General features: G+C 38.4%; 1 protein-coding gene across 1 annotated transcript; it reads left to right on the plus strand.

Moving 5' to 3' along the window:
- The first annotated feature begins 2,368 nt into the window (after window positions 1–2,368).
- Window positions 2,369–7,509, plus strand: LOC136677233 (amine sulfotransferase-like). Its single transcript, XM_066654706.1, has 6 exons — window positions 2,369–2,569; window positions 3,922–4,124; window positions 4,533–4,659; window positions 5,151–5,245; window positions 6,263–6,443; window positions 7,217–7,509. Exons 1-6 carry the CDS (start codon window positions 2,404–2,406, stop codon window positions 7,342–7,344), a joined length of 900 nt encoding a protein of 299 aa, XP_066510803.1. The 5' UTR covers window positions 2,369–2,403; the 3' UTR covers window positions 7,345–7,509.
- The last annotated feature ends 8,893 nt before the right edge of the window (window positions 7,510–16,402 follow it).

The following is a 16,402-nucleotide window of genomic DNA, read 5'->3' on the forward strand; positions in this document are numbered from 1 at the left end:
CCGGAGCAAACACTTTCTGTATCTTTATATTTATTTGTTTATTTTATTATTATTATTCTCTGTGTATTTGTTTGAGCTCAACCCTGAAACCAGTTTCCATACTGCTGTATATGAACAACTGAGAACAACTAATTATGGTTAGTGCGTATTTTTCTGCTATATCTTGCAATTATGCTGAATAAATATGATCATATAATCATCACATAAGCATTAACATCTTGCCATGTGTGTTTTGCTGTGCTGGTCTGGCAGCTTGGTTGGTGTTTTTGCAAATGTATTTATGTACAACCAGGGGCAGCGCTAGAAATCTTGGACTCCATGAAAAATTACAATTTTACAAATAGTTATGAGCAACTATTGCTAGGCTACTTAATATGGAGTTCATTCAATTCAAATGTTCATGTGTTGAGAGAACTTGCATGCATCACAGTGTCAGTATGGACGTATAACAGATTCTGTGTTATGCACATCATGGATTCTCCGGCAAACATCATCAGTAATCAAGACAAAACAGTTATTAGGATGAAAATTATGTAGGCTAATATTTTATCTTAGCCTAGTAATTTATCACACAAGTTCAGCTTTCTAGCACCTGTACATTTGAGATCCTTTGAAAATACGGTTTGTGAGTTATGTTTGGGACTAGGGAGGGTTTTGTCTCCCATAGAGTTCAATGTGATTCAGAGCGTGCAAAGTTTGTCAAAAATTTGTTCTGTGATTAACTCGTCATGACAAAATCAATTATTGCTCAAACTGCAGCTCGATCCCCAGAGTGTCCTTGTCACTACGGTTTGCTTAGTTAAAAATTTTGAGCTATAAGCATTTGTTTGGAGGGTGTACCCCTTGTAGGAATTCATTGAATTCTGAATATCTCAGTCCTTCAGCTGTGTGTGCGTGTGTGTGAGAGAGAGAAATGGAGGGGGGGGGGGTCATTTGTAAGGTGGAAATCCAAATAACGTTGTTGTTTTTAATGTGGACATCTTAATAAAATCATGGGTTACTTAAAGTGGAATTTTTAAAAAGGTGGCAATCAAAATGTATTGGTGGTCTTTTTAAGGTTTTAAAGGTTATTTGAAGTGATCATTTATTTGAGGTGGGATTCTAATTTTGTCAGTCAAAGTATATTGGCGGTCTCTTTAAACTGGTGGTATTTTAAAGGTAGTATTGGATAGATTGTTCTATAAATTTAAAGTCAAAGCCATTAAGCAGCATATAAGCTAATGTTGCAATGATGCTAGCAATGCATGACAAGCCAAATTCACAAGTTCTTGAACTTTCACTCTGTAGTTGTAAATTGTTATCTTGATAATCCAACCAGGTTAATACGAAATGTATCTAATTTTTATAACCGGACTTTATAGTTCACCTCACCACCACCATCAGTCCTGCCAAGTGACGGCTCAAGTATGTACCTGCGTGGTAACTGACAGCTGAGCTGATCATTCCCGAAGCCATGCACATTTCATTTTCATGCTCTGCCAGAATCAGACTGTATGATTTAGTAAAAAGAGAGAGTGGTGAAATGACTAATTAAATAATTCGAAAAATTCTTATAGAAAATCACAACCATGTTTAATTTGCTTATTTTAACAGGTGAAATTATATGTTCTATTTCAAAAGCCTACACAAAGGCAATACTATTAAAATTATATTTATTTCCCTCAAAAGGCTCCCTGTCAGTGCCAGGCCCTTAGAATCTTCCAAACTTATCTCTCTGCCCCCCTCACCCAGCGGCGCCACTGTGTACAGACTTGATGTTTACCCATAGACACCTGAGGTCATGACAACACTTAATATCTTACACACTCATAAATACTGAGTGTTTTGTAAAACTGCAGCTCCCTTTTAGAAATAAGAATTATGACAGAGAAATTCCCTGAATTAATCTTCCCTCCTCATTTTCATGCATCTCTGTAGTTCATTTTATAATCTGAATATATTATTAACATTAAATATTTGATGCTACATTTGCTACACAGCTGTGCTAAACCAATCTTTGACTATTTGTGTGTGTGTGTGTGTGTGCTATTTTTGTGCAGAAGTACGATTCAATATTGAATTTCTTTTTTTAGTTTTAGTGTTAAGATCTTGTGTAATAGACAGATCAGTGCTCTCTGTTTATCTGACCATTAGCCGTTTTTTTGTTAAATGCAAAAATCTGGTAGTCCTCTTTCAATCTATTCATTTTCCCTCTTGCTTTATTAATCTCTATTATATCACCCTGTTTAAACATTAAAGCACTGTGCTCTTTGAAACGAATATATAATGCCTTTGCAGAGTTCAAAGATCAGCAGTTCACTGTGGTCAGCTGGGTGCACAGTAAATAAATGTGGTTTTACAGGACTGTTTTTTCAGCAGAGCAGAGCTAAACCTGGGCTACGAAACAATTAACTTTTCTTAATCATGGCTCAACAGGAGTACAAAAAACTGACTGATAAACTCTTCATGTACAAAGGAATGGTTTATAATGTAGATGACAGACTTAATCAGAGCCTCGAGTACCTGGACAGTTTGCTGGATTTTAAGATCAAGGACGATGATTTGTTTGTTGTCACTTTCCCTAAATCTGGTAAGTGAGGTCTCTGGGTTTTGTTAAAATCCTTAGTTAATTAAATTTCTAATAATAAATCCACAGATCAAGTTGATTTAATTCCAAATTTTAAGACTGAGTCATATCATAGATAAAACATAATTTATGGTGTTTCAGCATGTATCAACTATCCTGTATTTTATTATTTATATAAGCAATTTAACTGCAATGTTTTTCATATTGTTGTATAAAAGCTACAAAAGGCTTTCTTACGTTTTTGAGACACTGTCTCCTAGCACTCTATATAACATGCACAAGGCATTTATTTGTTTGATTGTTTGTTTGTTTGTTTGTGGGGTACCTGTGTTCCAATTCACAGTCTAAAAATAATGCTTGAGGGAAATATGTTCTTTACAAATCAATTGATTAAATAAATAGAGAATATAAAACATAGGAAATCACTTCTTCCCTCAAACATTCAATGATAAAATGTAGATATCCATGTAGATATGAAAAGGAGGGCGGCACGGTGGTGCAGCAGGTAGTGTCGCAGTCACACAGCTCCAGGGACCTGGAGGTCGTGGGTTCGATTCCTGTGACTGTCTGTGAGGAGTTGGTGTGTTATACCCGTGTCTGTGTGAGTTTCCTCCGGGTGCTCCGGTTACCTCTCACAGTCCAAAAACACACATTGGTAGGTGGATTGGCAACTCAAAAGTGACCGTGAGTGTGTGTGTTGCCCTGTGAAGGACTGGCACCTCCTCCAGGGTGTATTCCAGCGTTGTGCCCAATGATTCCAGGTAGGCTCTAGACCCACTGTGACCCTGAAATGGCTGTTACAGATAATGGATGGATATGAAAAAGCTTAAATATTAAGCACAAATGAACATTACCAAGACTATGACCTATGTGCTGCTATTTTAATTACACATCTTGATCTCTACACCACTTTACACTGATGTATCTGTCTGAGATAATTGCTCTCTTATAATCTTATGTAATACCACAGGGTGATTTATTGAGAACAAGATGACTTGCAAATTGTAAATGAGAAATTAATTCAGATTACTGTTGTATGATGAAAAATAAGGGATATAGACCTTATTATTATTATTAGTTTTATTATTAATAGATCCCATATTTCTTATTGATACTGTAATCCTTGATTTTAGATATGAAGTGTGTTCAAGGACTCAAACAAACCTTCTGTTATAGTGTAAAAGCTAAACGTTATACTGTAATATAATTGTTGGCAAATATGTGCCTCTTGTACTGAAAAAAAATACTACTATTTGGCACCCAAAGCATGCTTCTGAGCTAAAAATGTACTTTTAGGAATGTAGGAATCATGTCATCCTTTCATTTCTGTATTCATTTGTCCTGTTTCTCCTTAGGTACCGTATGGACGCAGAGGATTATAACTCTCCTGTACGAGAATGATTTCCCAGAATTGAAGGATGAGCTGATACCCAAACAAATGCCTTGGCTAGAGTTTAGGAAGATAGAACAAGATTATAACATCCGCCGGTCTCCAAGACTGTTCTGCTCCCACCTTCACCAGCACCTGATACCCCTCGGCCTACAAGGGAAAGGCAAGGTGAGCAATGGAATTCATTTGAGTTATTAAAATTATGGTCAGTGAGTGTTCAAGGTCAATCAACAGGGTCAACGTTACAATGCATTGCATGAGAAAATAAGTCAGCTAAAAATCTCCAATAAATACATTAGTCATGATGAAAAAAGGATTATCATGAAACAGTAAGTACATTGGGAGGGTGTTAATAAAGTGGCCAGTGAGTGAAATTAGAAGTGGAGTGTTTCTAATATAGTGGCTAGTGAGTAGATGTAGAAAGGGGTGTTTCTCATAAAGTGGTCTGTGGGTGTAAGCAGAAGGGGTTGTTGCTATTAAAGTGGGTAGTGAGTGGAAGTAGAAAGGGGGTCGTTTCTAATAAAGTATTAGGTGACACATTCACAAACACTGATGGATTATAATTTTTTTTTTCAGATCATCTACGTGACACGGAACCCAAAAGACATCATGGTTTCATATTTCCATTTCTCTCAGATTATGACGAGATTTGACACTTGGGAGACATACAACGGGATGATTGAGAAATTCTTCACTGGAGAGAGTCAGTCATTTTATATATATATATATATCATTTGTGTGTTGCATTCAAACCCAGAAGTAACCCAACCTACTCCCTCTGTGTTTTAGTCATGTTACATTAAGTCACATATCAGCTGCTCACAGGTCATTCTAGTCATATTCTCTATTTAAGGTCTGTCGTGTTGTCTGTGTCTTGTAGTACTTTGCCATTGTTAGTCTTAGTGTTCATGGTTTTTGCCTGTAGTTTAGTTTAGAGTTTATTTTTCAGCATTTGCTTTCACATCCATGTTATCCCACATTGTCTGAGAATCAGCTTATTTCAGTTTTTGTACAAACAGTAAAAATCTATGAAAGATGCAACATAGCCTAAAGCCTAAAGTAGTACATTTTAAAAATCAAAACTCATAAATTGGAGCCCACTATTATCTATTTATATATTTAGTTATCTATAGTGTGGTGTGGTATTAGAGGCTAATTATACTGTTGTAAGTTTTCTGTTTATTTCCTGTTCAGTGTTGGGTGGCTGCTGGTTTGATCATGTTAATGGATGGTACAACAACAGAGACAAATACAACATTCTGTTTCTCAGCTACGAGGAAATGATCAAGGTCAGAATCCCCTCACACAGTTTCAATTATTTAATTTTCATTCACTTTCATAAATCTGTTGTTTTTTTGTCTTTGAATTTTGGAAACTGATCTAAGATTTTTTATAGATTTCATTTCCAGTCAAAACATCCATTAAGTCTAATTTGTTACTTTGTCATGAGACATTTGTGAAATCAGAAAATAATCCCCTTGTGTAGGGATCTGGAATGCCATAATTCAAACAATGAATTCAAAACAATTGTGTCCAATAGGAAATGAGCTGAGGAACATGCCTATTTGACAGTCCTCAAATTGGGGCTTAATGCATAAATTCAGATTTGAGCAAACCCAAAACTGCAAGAACAACTCAACAATACAGGTCTGAAAGGACGTGGTGCTGTCAAGTAATAGACACAAAAGAACATTGAACACCAAAAATGGAAGGCAGTAATGTGTTTGTGCACTTCATGCAATATATAACTGTGCTTCTGTCAGTTCGATCTGCTCTCAGTGGTTTCCTTGTCATGAAACAGTTGAAACAAATTTTAACTTGTGTCTAGTCTGTTTCAATTTTCAGTCTTTTTCTCTTGTACACGTCTCCCGGATTTTCTCAGTTTGATTGTCTTGTGTTTTCTTTTCCAGAAATTGTGGCATTTTATGTATCCTGGTCTACAACCATGTTTTTTTCTTTGTTCTCAGTTTAGCAACAGAAGCATGTTTATGGATCTAAACTTTAGCTTCTGCAACACTTCCTGTATTTTACATAATATTACACAGTTACCCTATTATATTCAAATTTATATGCACTAAGGCATGAGTCTGTCATAGAGATACAGTAGAAATGAAACCAAAACACTCAGTGAAAGTTCCATGCGCTCATATTACACTCAATTTGACCATATGGAGCTCTGATGAACAAGAGCAAATGTTTAAAACCAATTAGTCTGAGATTGACTGGAAGGAGAAAATGAAATGTTGATTGTGATGTTGATTGTGTCACAGCTATAATTCAAACTGTCTGTGTTTACTGTGTTTCAGGACCTGAGGGCAGCAGTGGTGAAGATTTGTCAGTTTGTGGGAAAGACTCTTTCAGATGCAGCTCTGGACAGCGTGGTGGAGAGAGCCAGCTTCAATTACATGAAACAAGACCCAAAAGCAAATTATGAGTTCATGTCAAGTACCGACAAGGTTCCAGGGAAGGGTGCCTTCCTCAGAAAAGGTAAACATTTCAGAATTACAAGCGGAACATTCATTATTTAAGCAAAAACATATATGATACTAAATTCTAAAACTGAAATCCAGTGTGGTAAGCCTCATTTCAAAATGAATTACAGTGTTCATTTTGTTATTTTATTATGTATTATTTCATTACTGAAGATTTATACAAAAAACTTTATGATAACTGTCCCCCTCCCCTCCCTTATTTAATGTATATATTTTGTTTAAGATGAAAATAAATGACATTCTCTACAGAAAACAATCTTAAATATGGAATTTTGTTCAGTTTTTATCTAGAATGGCACTGTGGCACTGTAGTGTTTCACACATCAAAATGTATGAGCATTAATACATTACAAATTAATACATAATGTAAATGCATTACTGATGCCCTGTGATGGACTGGCACCAGGGTGTATTTCTTGTATTGTCTTGTACTCAATGATTCCGGATAGGCTCCGGACACCCCACAACCTGGAACAAGATGAAAAAGTTACAGAAAATTAATCAATGAATCTATTTGTTTAACATACATTTCAAAATATATTAGATGTCTTTTGCAAAGGTAATTTTTTTGTATTCCCCCCCCCAAAATGTTACATATAATTTTAGCAAAAGAATACTGCCAGTATTTTGAACTGAAAAATAATAATGAATGCATTGTTTATTTGTTCTATGAAAATAATATATATATCATATATATATATATTATGCTGTAAATTTAGTTGATGTGCTATTTTTATAATGTCATATATTGTTGTTGTGTTGTTGTAGGGACAGTGGGTGACTGGAAAAACTATCTGACTGTAGCACAGAATGAATACTTCAACCAAGTATATCAGGAAAAAATGAAGGATATTCCTCTGGAGATTGTGTGGGATATCACTAAACAGAAGAACTGAAAAATAACAAACAATATTCACTCTGCAATAGTAAACACCCCTCTGGTGTACTGTGGGTGTCTGACTGCTGTGCTACTCATCATTAGACACTGAGCTCTACTGAAATTACAAAACTATTTGCTGCATTAAAACACCTATTGATCTGTCTCTATTTGTTGGTTTTCTACGTGAAAATAACTGAATAATAAATACTATACAGAGAAAACATTATATATTTTAACAAATTGATAGTTAACACTTGACTATAACAAGTGTTATAGTCACACATCTCCAGGGACCTGGAGGTTGTGGGTTCTAGTCCTGCTCCAGGTGACTGTCTGTGAGGAGTTTGGTGTGTTCTCCGTGATATTTCGGGGTTTTTTGCCGATAACAATTCTTGACGATATGAACAAAACACTGAAAAAAATTTTTTATAATTTCAAGAATGCACTAAAGCAATAAAATAAATGTTATATTAATATTAATAATATTAAATTAAATATTTAATATATATTAATAGTATTAAGAGCTTTCATTTTTTAAAAAGTTTTATTTTATTACAAATTCAACAGTTTTAAATTTTCAAATATAAAGAAGTGACAAAAGAAATAAGTAAACATTGTTTATATTGTAAATAATATATAAACAGCAAAAAGGTAAATAAGAAAACAAACACTGAATATTTGCTGTGCTGAGTCATTATGCGAACAAGTAAGAAGATCACGATTATCAAGATAGGTGTTTTGTTTTTTGTTTTTTTAAATATGACGATATCATCACGAACGATACGGTATGGCACAACCCTAGTCTGTGGTACTTGTAATACTCGTGATATAGCTCGCAATCACTTGTAATACTGTGTTAGGGCTTGAAGGTCATGCACATTCAGAAGTGTTTTCTGGCCTTGTCCTACATAGACTGAGATATCTTCAGTTTCCCTGAATCTTTTCACAATAACATTTATGAAGTTTGCCGTTAGCAAATTCATGACTAGGACTGAAATGACTAATTCTAGGATACAGACACCATGTTGAAAACACTGAGTTCAGGTGTTTAATCCATGGCCAGTATTAACAGTTATAGGAAGCTATAGTTTTAAGACTTTAAATATTGTAGTTAAAATTACTGTTGGAAATGTCAGGACTAAACACTTTGAGTTACTCTCATATAGCTAGAGGTTTATAGATGCATTGCTGTGTTATATGTAAATTTAGATAGCTAAATATAGTTCAGTTTATAATCACTACAGTCAGAGCTACCTATTAACATTATTGGTGCTACAGCTCAGTGAAAACTTTTAATGTAAAAGCTGCTACAGTTAATGCTATAAGCACTATAATTAAATGTTTTAATGTATAAAAAATAAATAAATATATATATAAGTAAAGCAATGTGCTTAAATAGAGAGTTAAAGGTATATGTATTTAAAAGTATTAAAGAGCACATACCCATTGCTACAGGCTGGTGTAGCATGACACCTCACACTTCAATACAGCAACGCAAACAGTTTCAGAGCATTTCTTCATTCAGCCCCTTAGTCAGCAAACTGAACAGCAGAACTTAGTGGAACAAATAGAGATAATTGAAGAAGGATCAGGAAGGATCAGGTAACAATACAAAAAGCAGTGAAGGTAGCTTAAAAATGTCAAAATGACAACAATATGTGTCTAAAAGTTTCTGGCCTACTGAGCACTGCAGAAAAAATTCTCAGAACCTTTATATTTGGCCTAAAATAAAGCATGTGTGTGTCTGCTTGTATGGGGCATTTTGCACTCCCTCATCTCCTCACACACACACATACATCTGTAAATCTGTTGCTGAAACATTTTTTAGAAAACAATTAATTACATTACATTAAATTAAAATATTCCACTATTTAAAATGATACTTGGGTGCTGTACAGCCCTCTACCCCATACTTGGCATTAGGTATGGTGATGTTGTGCCCCAGCTGTGTACTATTTCACGCAATATTTTTCTATAGGGAGTATACATATTGTCCACACTGGACCTTACAGTAATTGTTTGTTATCTTCAGTGAGTGTACTCCCCCAAACACAAACTAAAATATGTAGTGGAGATGAACAGGTTATTAATTTTTAATAAAAATAAATGATACTTTTTGGGACTTAATATGCCAAAAGTTATCTTATGCTGAAAGACCTATCTTCGCTCAGAGACATCCCCAAGAGATAACACCCAGAGAAGAGTCGGAAACTCTGGACCTTTTTATGGTCTCCTCTGTAATGCAAAGACACACAGACTCAACCTTGAGGTCTTCTCATACATCTTGGAAGACATTCCTTAATTCGTAAAGTTTATCTGGTGAACAAGTTGCCTATGGGTACAACTGTGTGAAATTAATTCCATTTAGACAATCAAAACGGGTCGAATTAATTTACATGTGTTTAAAGTCACTTTTTTATATGAACTTATAGGAACCAAGGTAGCCACATACTCTGTTATTTGGTTAAAAATGAAGTAAAACATGGTTTGTCTGAATGATATTACTTTGTGTTCACATATAAGCTCTAATATTGCAAAAGTATGACTCAGAATTATGGGGTAGTCATTCAACAGGGCTCATCTTAAAGTCTTTGTCTTATCAAGTGTCATAAATTTTATGTGATGTCACTACAAAAAGATACATGAAAATGCCAATCAGGGGCAAGAGATGGGCCAATCCCCAATCCCTGAGGACCAATCAGGTATTCAAACTGGGTTTTCTAAATTCTGGTTAAAAACCAGAAGGAGAGACCTGCGTGGATGTGTCTCTCACAAGGCAGCAGATCAGCAATGACGGAGAATCCCCACAGAGAACTTCAGAACGCCACCAGCTCTGAGGACCAGGACCCCACCCGATATTCTGTGGGCCCTCCAGTGAGGCCCTGGGACCCGCCCAGGCCCAAAGACGCCAACGGGGGTCTTGTGACCGCCCTAGGAAGCACACCAGGGTGTAAAACGCGAGGAGAAAAAAATAAAAATAAAAAAATAAAAAAGCAAAGCAAAGGGTGAGCCCCATGTCCCCTCTGCTCTGCTGTTGCCCTCTTAAGAGGAGGAGCAACTCTGGACTAAGTAGCCATGTGATGGGCGGGCTGCATGCTCTCATTGGCCAAGGCAGATTCCAATAGAATGAGGGGAAAACGGGGCACTTTGAATTTGTAAACATTCCAATATGTTGCCTTTAGTACATGTATAACAACGTATAAACATAGTATGTTTTCAGTAGTATTAGTGTGAGCTTTGTTAATAGTAAAATACTATATATTTGAGCAACACAGGAAATGTCAATGTATTTTAACTGATTTATTTACAACAACAGTATATAAATACAAATGGCTAATTTATTTACAAAAAGGTCACATCCTATATATTTAAGTACAGTATTGGTATGTACATATGTAGGTTAACAGTCATTTGTTTCTATAGTGCAGAATATGAAATAAGTAAGAAGTCTGAATTATATACTGGATTGTGGATCAATTTGTAATGAATGTAATAAATCTTGACCATAGCAGTACAGTAGTATTGTATATTAACTATAAAAGTCATTGAGAGCAAATACTGCTGACTACCATGATAGATTGTCTATATGGATGTACTTCTGTTATAAATATCAGTGTCCATGTGAAAAAAAAGTCAGTGGTCCCCCTGCTCCTCTTGCTCAAGTTGTGGTCTTTGAATGGCTGGTCTTAAAGTAACCTTGAAGGAGCTGCTCCCTGTGCTTCGGCTGGTAAGAGACACGTTGCTTGTCGACATCCGGCAGACGGTTCCAGAGAGCAACGATGTCGGCAACCTGCTTCTCAGAAAGACAGGCTTCATCGCGCAAGTCCACCAGGAACCTGGCCAGCCTCACCACACACTCGTAGCCTGGCGCTCCACCCGTCCCTCTGAAAACCTGACAAGATGAAGACATTCAGGTTAATTGTGCTCCCATCTCCATTTATGGTTAAATGCTCAGATAGTGTAAAACACAAAAGCACTTACTTCTGGAGCTTGAAAGGGGAGGACTGGGTCTACGGAAGCATCTTCAGATTCACCTTCTGAATGGACTCACCTAATGACAGAGGGCCAACAGTGGGGTCATTGTCCTCCACTCCGACAGAGGACTCAGAGAGAGAGAGCTTCATCAAATCCTGCGTCCTCCCATTCGGACAGGTCATCAGCTGCATCTGGGTCCCGGCTGATATCGACCCTCAGCTCCTTGCACTGCTGGGAGAAGAGGTACTCGATGCCAATCAGCTCACCTGAAACAAATAATCACACAGCTGAGTGAAAATAGTTTGGCTTTATGGTTATAGCACAATGAGTCACGTTCAAAAATGTTACCTGTATACTCTGGGCTTGGTGTAATCCTCAACCAGTTTACAGCCCAGCATCTCCTCACTGAGCTGGTTGAGGGCATGCTGCAGGTGGCCAGTATAACACTGCAGCACCTGCTCCGACTGGTTCACAGCTGATGCAGCGTGGTCCTCGTTCCACCTCACCAGCCCTTCCAGGAGGTATGCCTGGAAGTTCTCTGCATTGGCAGAACTGCCTGAAGGACAAATAAAACATATTTAAAAATCACTCCACCATGAACTCACATGCACACAATCAAAGTTCAGAAGAAGGGGGAGGAGAGAGGGGAAAAAAAAAACCCTCACCAGGAATGAAATGATGGTGAAGGTGGAATGACTCCAGGGATGTGGAACCACATGCACAGTGGTACATGGGAAGAACGACCCCTCCTTTGGTCACCTGCCCCGTCCAAGGATCTTGGATGCAATCGAGGTGTTGCTGTTGTGTCCCAAATGACATTCATCCGTTCCTTGTCCAACAGGGGGACGCCCATCGTGTCCTTGATGTCTTTAAAAGCTACCAGCAGCTGATCTATGAGCTCCTTGGTTGCTCGTGCCCCACGTGTGTGCCTTAGCGCTCAGCTTGGCGTTGAGCTCGTTGTCTGTCAAGTGAGCGATGCCCTGCTTCCCTTTTAGCTCTGACAGAACAGCCTCTCGCAGACGAGCCACGTCCCCAGCATCCCACTAGAAAACGCAGGCAGACAGCTTTGCCATGAAGATGCCGTAGAGCTGGTGACTGTCTGTGGTGACTCCCACAGCAAATCTTCATTTGCCACGCGTCCAGTCTGATAAGCTCCTCCCACTCGTGGAACATGTCAACCACTCTCAATCCCCCTGTTTTAGTGCAGCAGTCCCTGTACACGTACAGGAGCTTGGGCAGAGGGACTCCAGCGTCTTGGTAGCGCCCCATTAGCCCCACTGCCATGGGCAACAGCCCGTCTCCCTCGTGGGTTGTGAGTACAGACATGAGGACCTGTCCAAACTTATTTCCCACGCTGGTGACCCAGGCTGCTGTCCCAGCGGCATCTCCAGCCAGTTTCTTTGTCACCTTGAACAAAAACACAAACAGTGTACTGCGTCCACCCTAGTGCTTGGCTATATTTTAACACTCACACAAAATGTATTTAAAAAAAAAAATTATATATATATATTTTACCTTTTTTTGAACCCATCTTTAAGACTTTTCAACCCATCGTTCCAGAGACCTGGAACTTCTTACACACAGCAAGGTAGCGCATTGTGTTGGTCATCCAGGTCTCGCTGTACTGCTCTTTAAGCTCTTTTAAGGTACAGCGCAGTGGTGCTGTTGCCAAGGGATCGCTCGCGCATCAGCCGGACCACTTTCACGTCACAGGACAACCTGTTAAACACATACACAAACATGGTTTACACATGTGTCACTGTAGCGAGTGCTTGAAGAATAACTGCTGTGTGCATACCTGTACGTGAGAATGGCTGGAAACAACGCACGGTGTGCAGGATCTAGCTGCTCCAAGACATCCCGCGACCATCCCGCCACCTTCTTGTGACAGCGGCGACACTCGAAGTACTCCGTGGCCAAGTAGTAATCAAATCAAATTTATTTATATAGCGCTTTTCACAACTGATGTTGTCACAAAGCAGCTTCATAGAATTCCAGTAAGACAAAGATTTGACATGAAATGTAAAAAACACTTTGAATGATATGTAAAACCTGAGCAAGCCAGGGGCAACAGTGGCAAGGAAAAACTCCTCCAGCTGAGGAAGAAACCTTAGGAGGAACCAAGGCTCACAAGGGGTGACCCATACTCCTCTGGTCAATCTACTGGTAATAATAGTTAGTAGTCCATGAGAACTTCAGTGTAGGGGCAGCTTCAAGGCACAAGGCAAGGTTGCTGGAGCGTGGGCAGCTGATCTGAAGCGTGGAGGAGGATCTCGACAGTCATCCATCAGTGTCCAGACGGACAGGTGGGCAGTCGCTTACTCGGAAGGATGTAAAGGGATGGAATTTTGAACTTTTTTGTGTTTGTAAAGTAGAAAATATGAAAATTTCCAGAGTGTGGCTAATGACTCCGGCAGATCTGACTATGACAGCTTTAACTAAAAGGAGAGAACCAGAAGGACAGACACGGGAGCATCCTGAAACACTGGCATCCATCCGCTCCAACGTCAACAAACCTGAGTGATCGCGAGAAGTGACATGACGACAGCACCAGCGTCTCAGTTTACTATAATTCCCTGTGTCCATGGACCCCCCGGATCTGCCGCCTTTATCTATGGGGGAGCATTAGCTACCAAAAGAAACTAAACAAATTAGTTTTTAGCCTAGATTTGAAGATTGTGACTGTGTCTGAGTCCAGAACATTTTCTGGAAGATCATTCCAGAGTTCGGGGGCTTTATAAGAAAAGGCTCTTCCCCAAGCTGAGGCCTTCTGAATTCTGGGAACAATTAAAAATCCAGTATTCTGTGATCTGAGTAAACGTGGAGGCTCATAATAGGAAATTGCATCTTGAAGGTATTCAGGAGCAAGCCCATGTAGAGCTGTATATGTTAATAATAAAATTTTGTAGTCAATGCGGAATTTAACAGGCAGCCAATGAAGTGATGAAAGAACTGGGCTGATATGTTCAAATTTTCTAGTTTTAGTGAAGACCCTAGCTGCAGCATTTTGAACTAGTTGAAGTTTACTTAAATTGCTGCTGGTGCATCCTGACAGTAGTGCATTACAGTAGTCAAGCCTTGAAGTAATAAAGGCATGTACTAATGTTTCTACATCCTGAAGGGATAAGGCATTTCTAATCTTAGCAATACTGCGAAGATGTAAAAAAGCTGTCCTAGTGATACTGCCCATGTGTTGATCAAATAATAAATCCGCGTCAATTATGACAAAGATTTTTTGCTGCTGAACCAGGATTAACTGGAAAGTCAGCTAGATTTAAAATTAAATCTGATAATTTATTTCTTGCCACTTTTGGACCCAAAAGCAGGACCTCTGTTTTGTTGCTGTTTAGAAGGAGGAAGTTACGCAACATCCAGCCTTTCACGTCTTTTACACAGTCCTCTATTTTCTTTAATCTGTGTTTTTCCCCATCGGGCTTGACTGAAATATACAATTGCGTGTCGTCTGCGTAACAGTGAAAGTTAATGTCATGGTTTCTTACAACTGTGCCTAGCGGTAACATGTATAATGTAAACAATAATGGTCCTGTATAATAAATAATTTAATCCTGTGGCTTGAGTTTGTTGTCCAATATTCTCAATTTTATTATTAAAAAAGGCCATAAAATCTTTACTGGTGAGAGTTGCTGGAATTAGTTCTTCGGAACCTGCTTGATTTTTTGTAATTCTAGAAAACACACTAAACAGTGCTCTTTGATTATTTTTATTATTGGAGTTCAGCGAGGCCAGATATGCTGAGCGAGCTTTAGTGAGGGCATTTCTATACTCTATAAGGCTGACCTTCCAGGCAGAATGGAACACTTCCAGCTTGGTTGATTGCCATTTCTGCTCTAGTTTCCGTAATGGTTGTTTTAAAGTACTGTAGGTTGTTTTTTTATTATACCATGGTGCGAGCTTTTTCTGTCTTATACTTATGTTTAAGTGGTGCTACCTTTTCTAAAGTAGATCGACAGGTATTTTCTATGTAATCAGTTAGTACATCTAGGTCCATTGGGTCTGATGGAGTTGGAACTGGGGTTGATAGTTCTGGGAGGTTTTCTATAAATTGTAGGGGGTAGATGGTTTTATTATACGCCTTGTAGAATAGCGAGGGTTCTTACATATATATTACGGCTAAGACGTAGCTCATATGAAATTAGGTAATGGTCGGAGATTGCTGAGGATTGCGGTAAGATATTAATTTTGTCAATGTTATGACCTAGTGTCAGAACTAAGTCTAAAGTGTGACTGCAGTAGTGTGTAGGCCCTGTTACATTTTGAGTAATACCAATATTGTCTAAGATTGAGGTAAATGCATTTTAGTGGGACACTTCCCTTCTCAAAATGGATATTGAAATCTCCTACAATTATAACTTTGATTCCACACCGCTAGGTTTGTAGCAAAAATCGCTGAATTCTTTCAGAAATTCTAAGTAAGGCCCTGGTGGTCTGTAAATGTTGCATAATAAAAATGCGTCCTTTTTTGTGACCGGATTTGTAATAGTGGAGAGAACCTCGAAAGAAGAGAAGGTGTCACATTGTTTAAGATTAATTTCTTGGGTATTTTGGTAAATTACACATACTCCACCTCCTTTGCCCGATACCCTTGGGCTATGTGCATAATTATAGCCTAGGGGGGTGGCTTCATTTAGTGCTGAATATTCATTTGGTCTAACCCACATTTCCGTGAGGCAGAAAACATTGAATTTATGATCACTCATAATATCATTTACGATGAGTGCTTTTGAGTTTAGTGATCTTATGTTGAGAATTTTAGTTCTGAGGTGTTGCTGCTAGGTGTTGTGTATGATTTATTATTGATTAAGTTGCTGAAACAGGCTGATTTTGTTTTTCTACTTTTACATTTTAGTTCAGGGGAAAGACAGTCTCAATACAGTTGAACCTGGGTGACGCCTCAAGACGCAGACGGTCGGTTTAGCCTGTCTGTCTGCGGCCTGGTCCTGGCTCTGGATTGTAAGCAGCTGTCTACACTACTCTGCTGACTAACTAAAAGACTATGTGCTATGCTGCAAGAAAGTAAGGCAGCACCCTCCCACGTGGGGTGGATATCATCCCTACCTATAAGACCAGGTTTGCCCTCG

The sequence above is a fragment of the Hoplias malabaricus genome, chromosome X2 (assembly GCF_029633855.1).
Source record: "Hoplias malabaricus isolate fHopMal1 chromosome X2, fHopMal1.hap1, whole genome shotgun sequence".
Classification (NCBI taxonomy): domain Eukaryota; kingdom Metazoa; phylum Chordata; class Actinopteri; order Characiformes; family Erythrinidae; genus Hoplias; species Hoplias malabaricus.

Bases quoted from the DNA above. Each gene is read 5' to 3' on its own strand.
- LOC136677233 (XM_066654706.1), top strand. From the start codon at position 2,404: ATGGCTCAACAGGAGTACAAAAAACTGACTGATAAACTCTTCATGTAC. The intron at 5,246-6,262 runs GTCAGAATCCCC...ACTGTGTTTCAG, and splicing joins GCTACGAGGAAATGATCAAG to GACCTGAGGGCAGCAGTGGT. The intron at 6,444-7,216 runs GTAAACATTTCA...GTGTTGTTGTAG, and splicing joins GGGTGCCTTCCTCAGAAAAG to GGACAGTGGGTGACTGGAAA.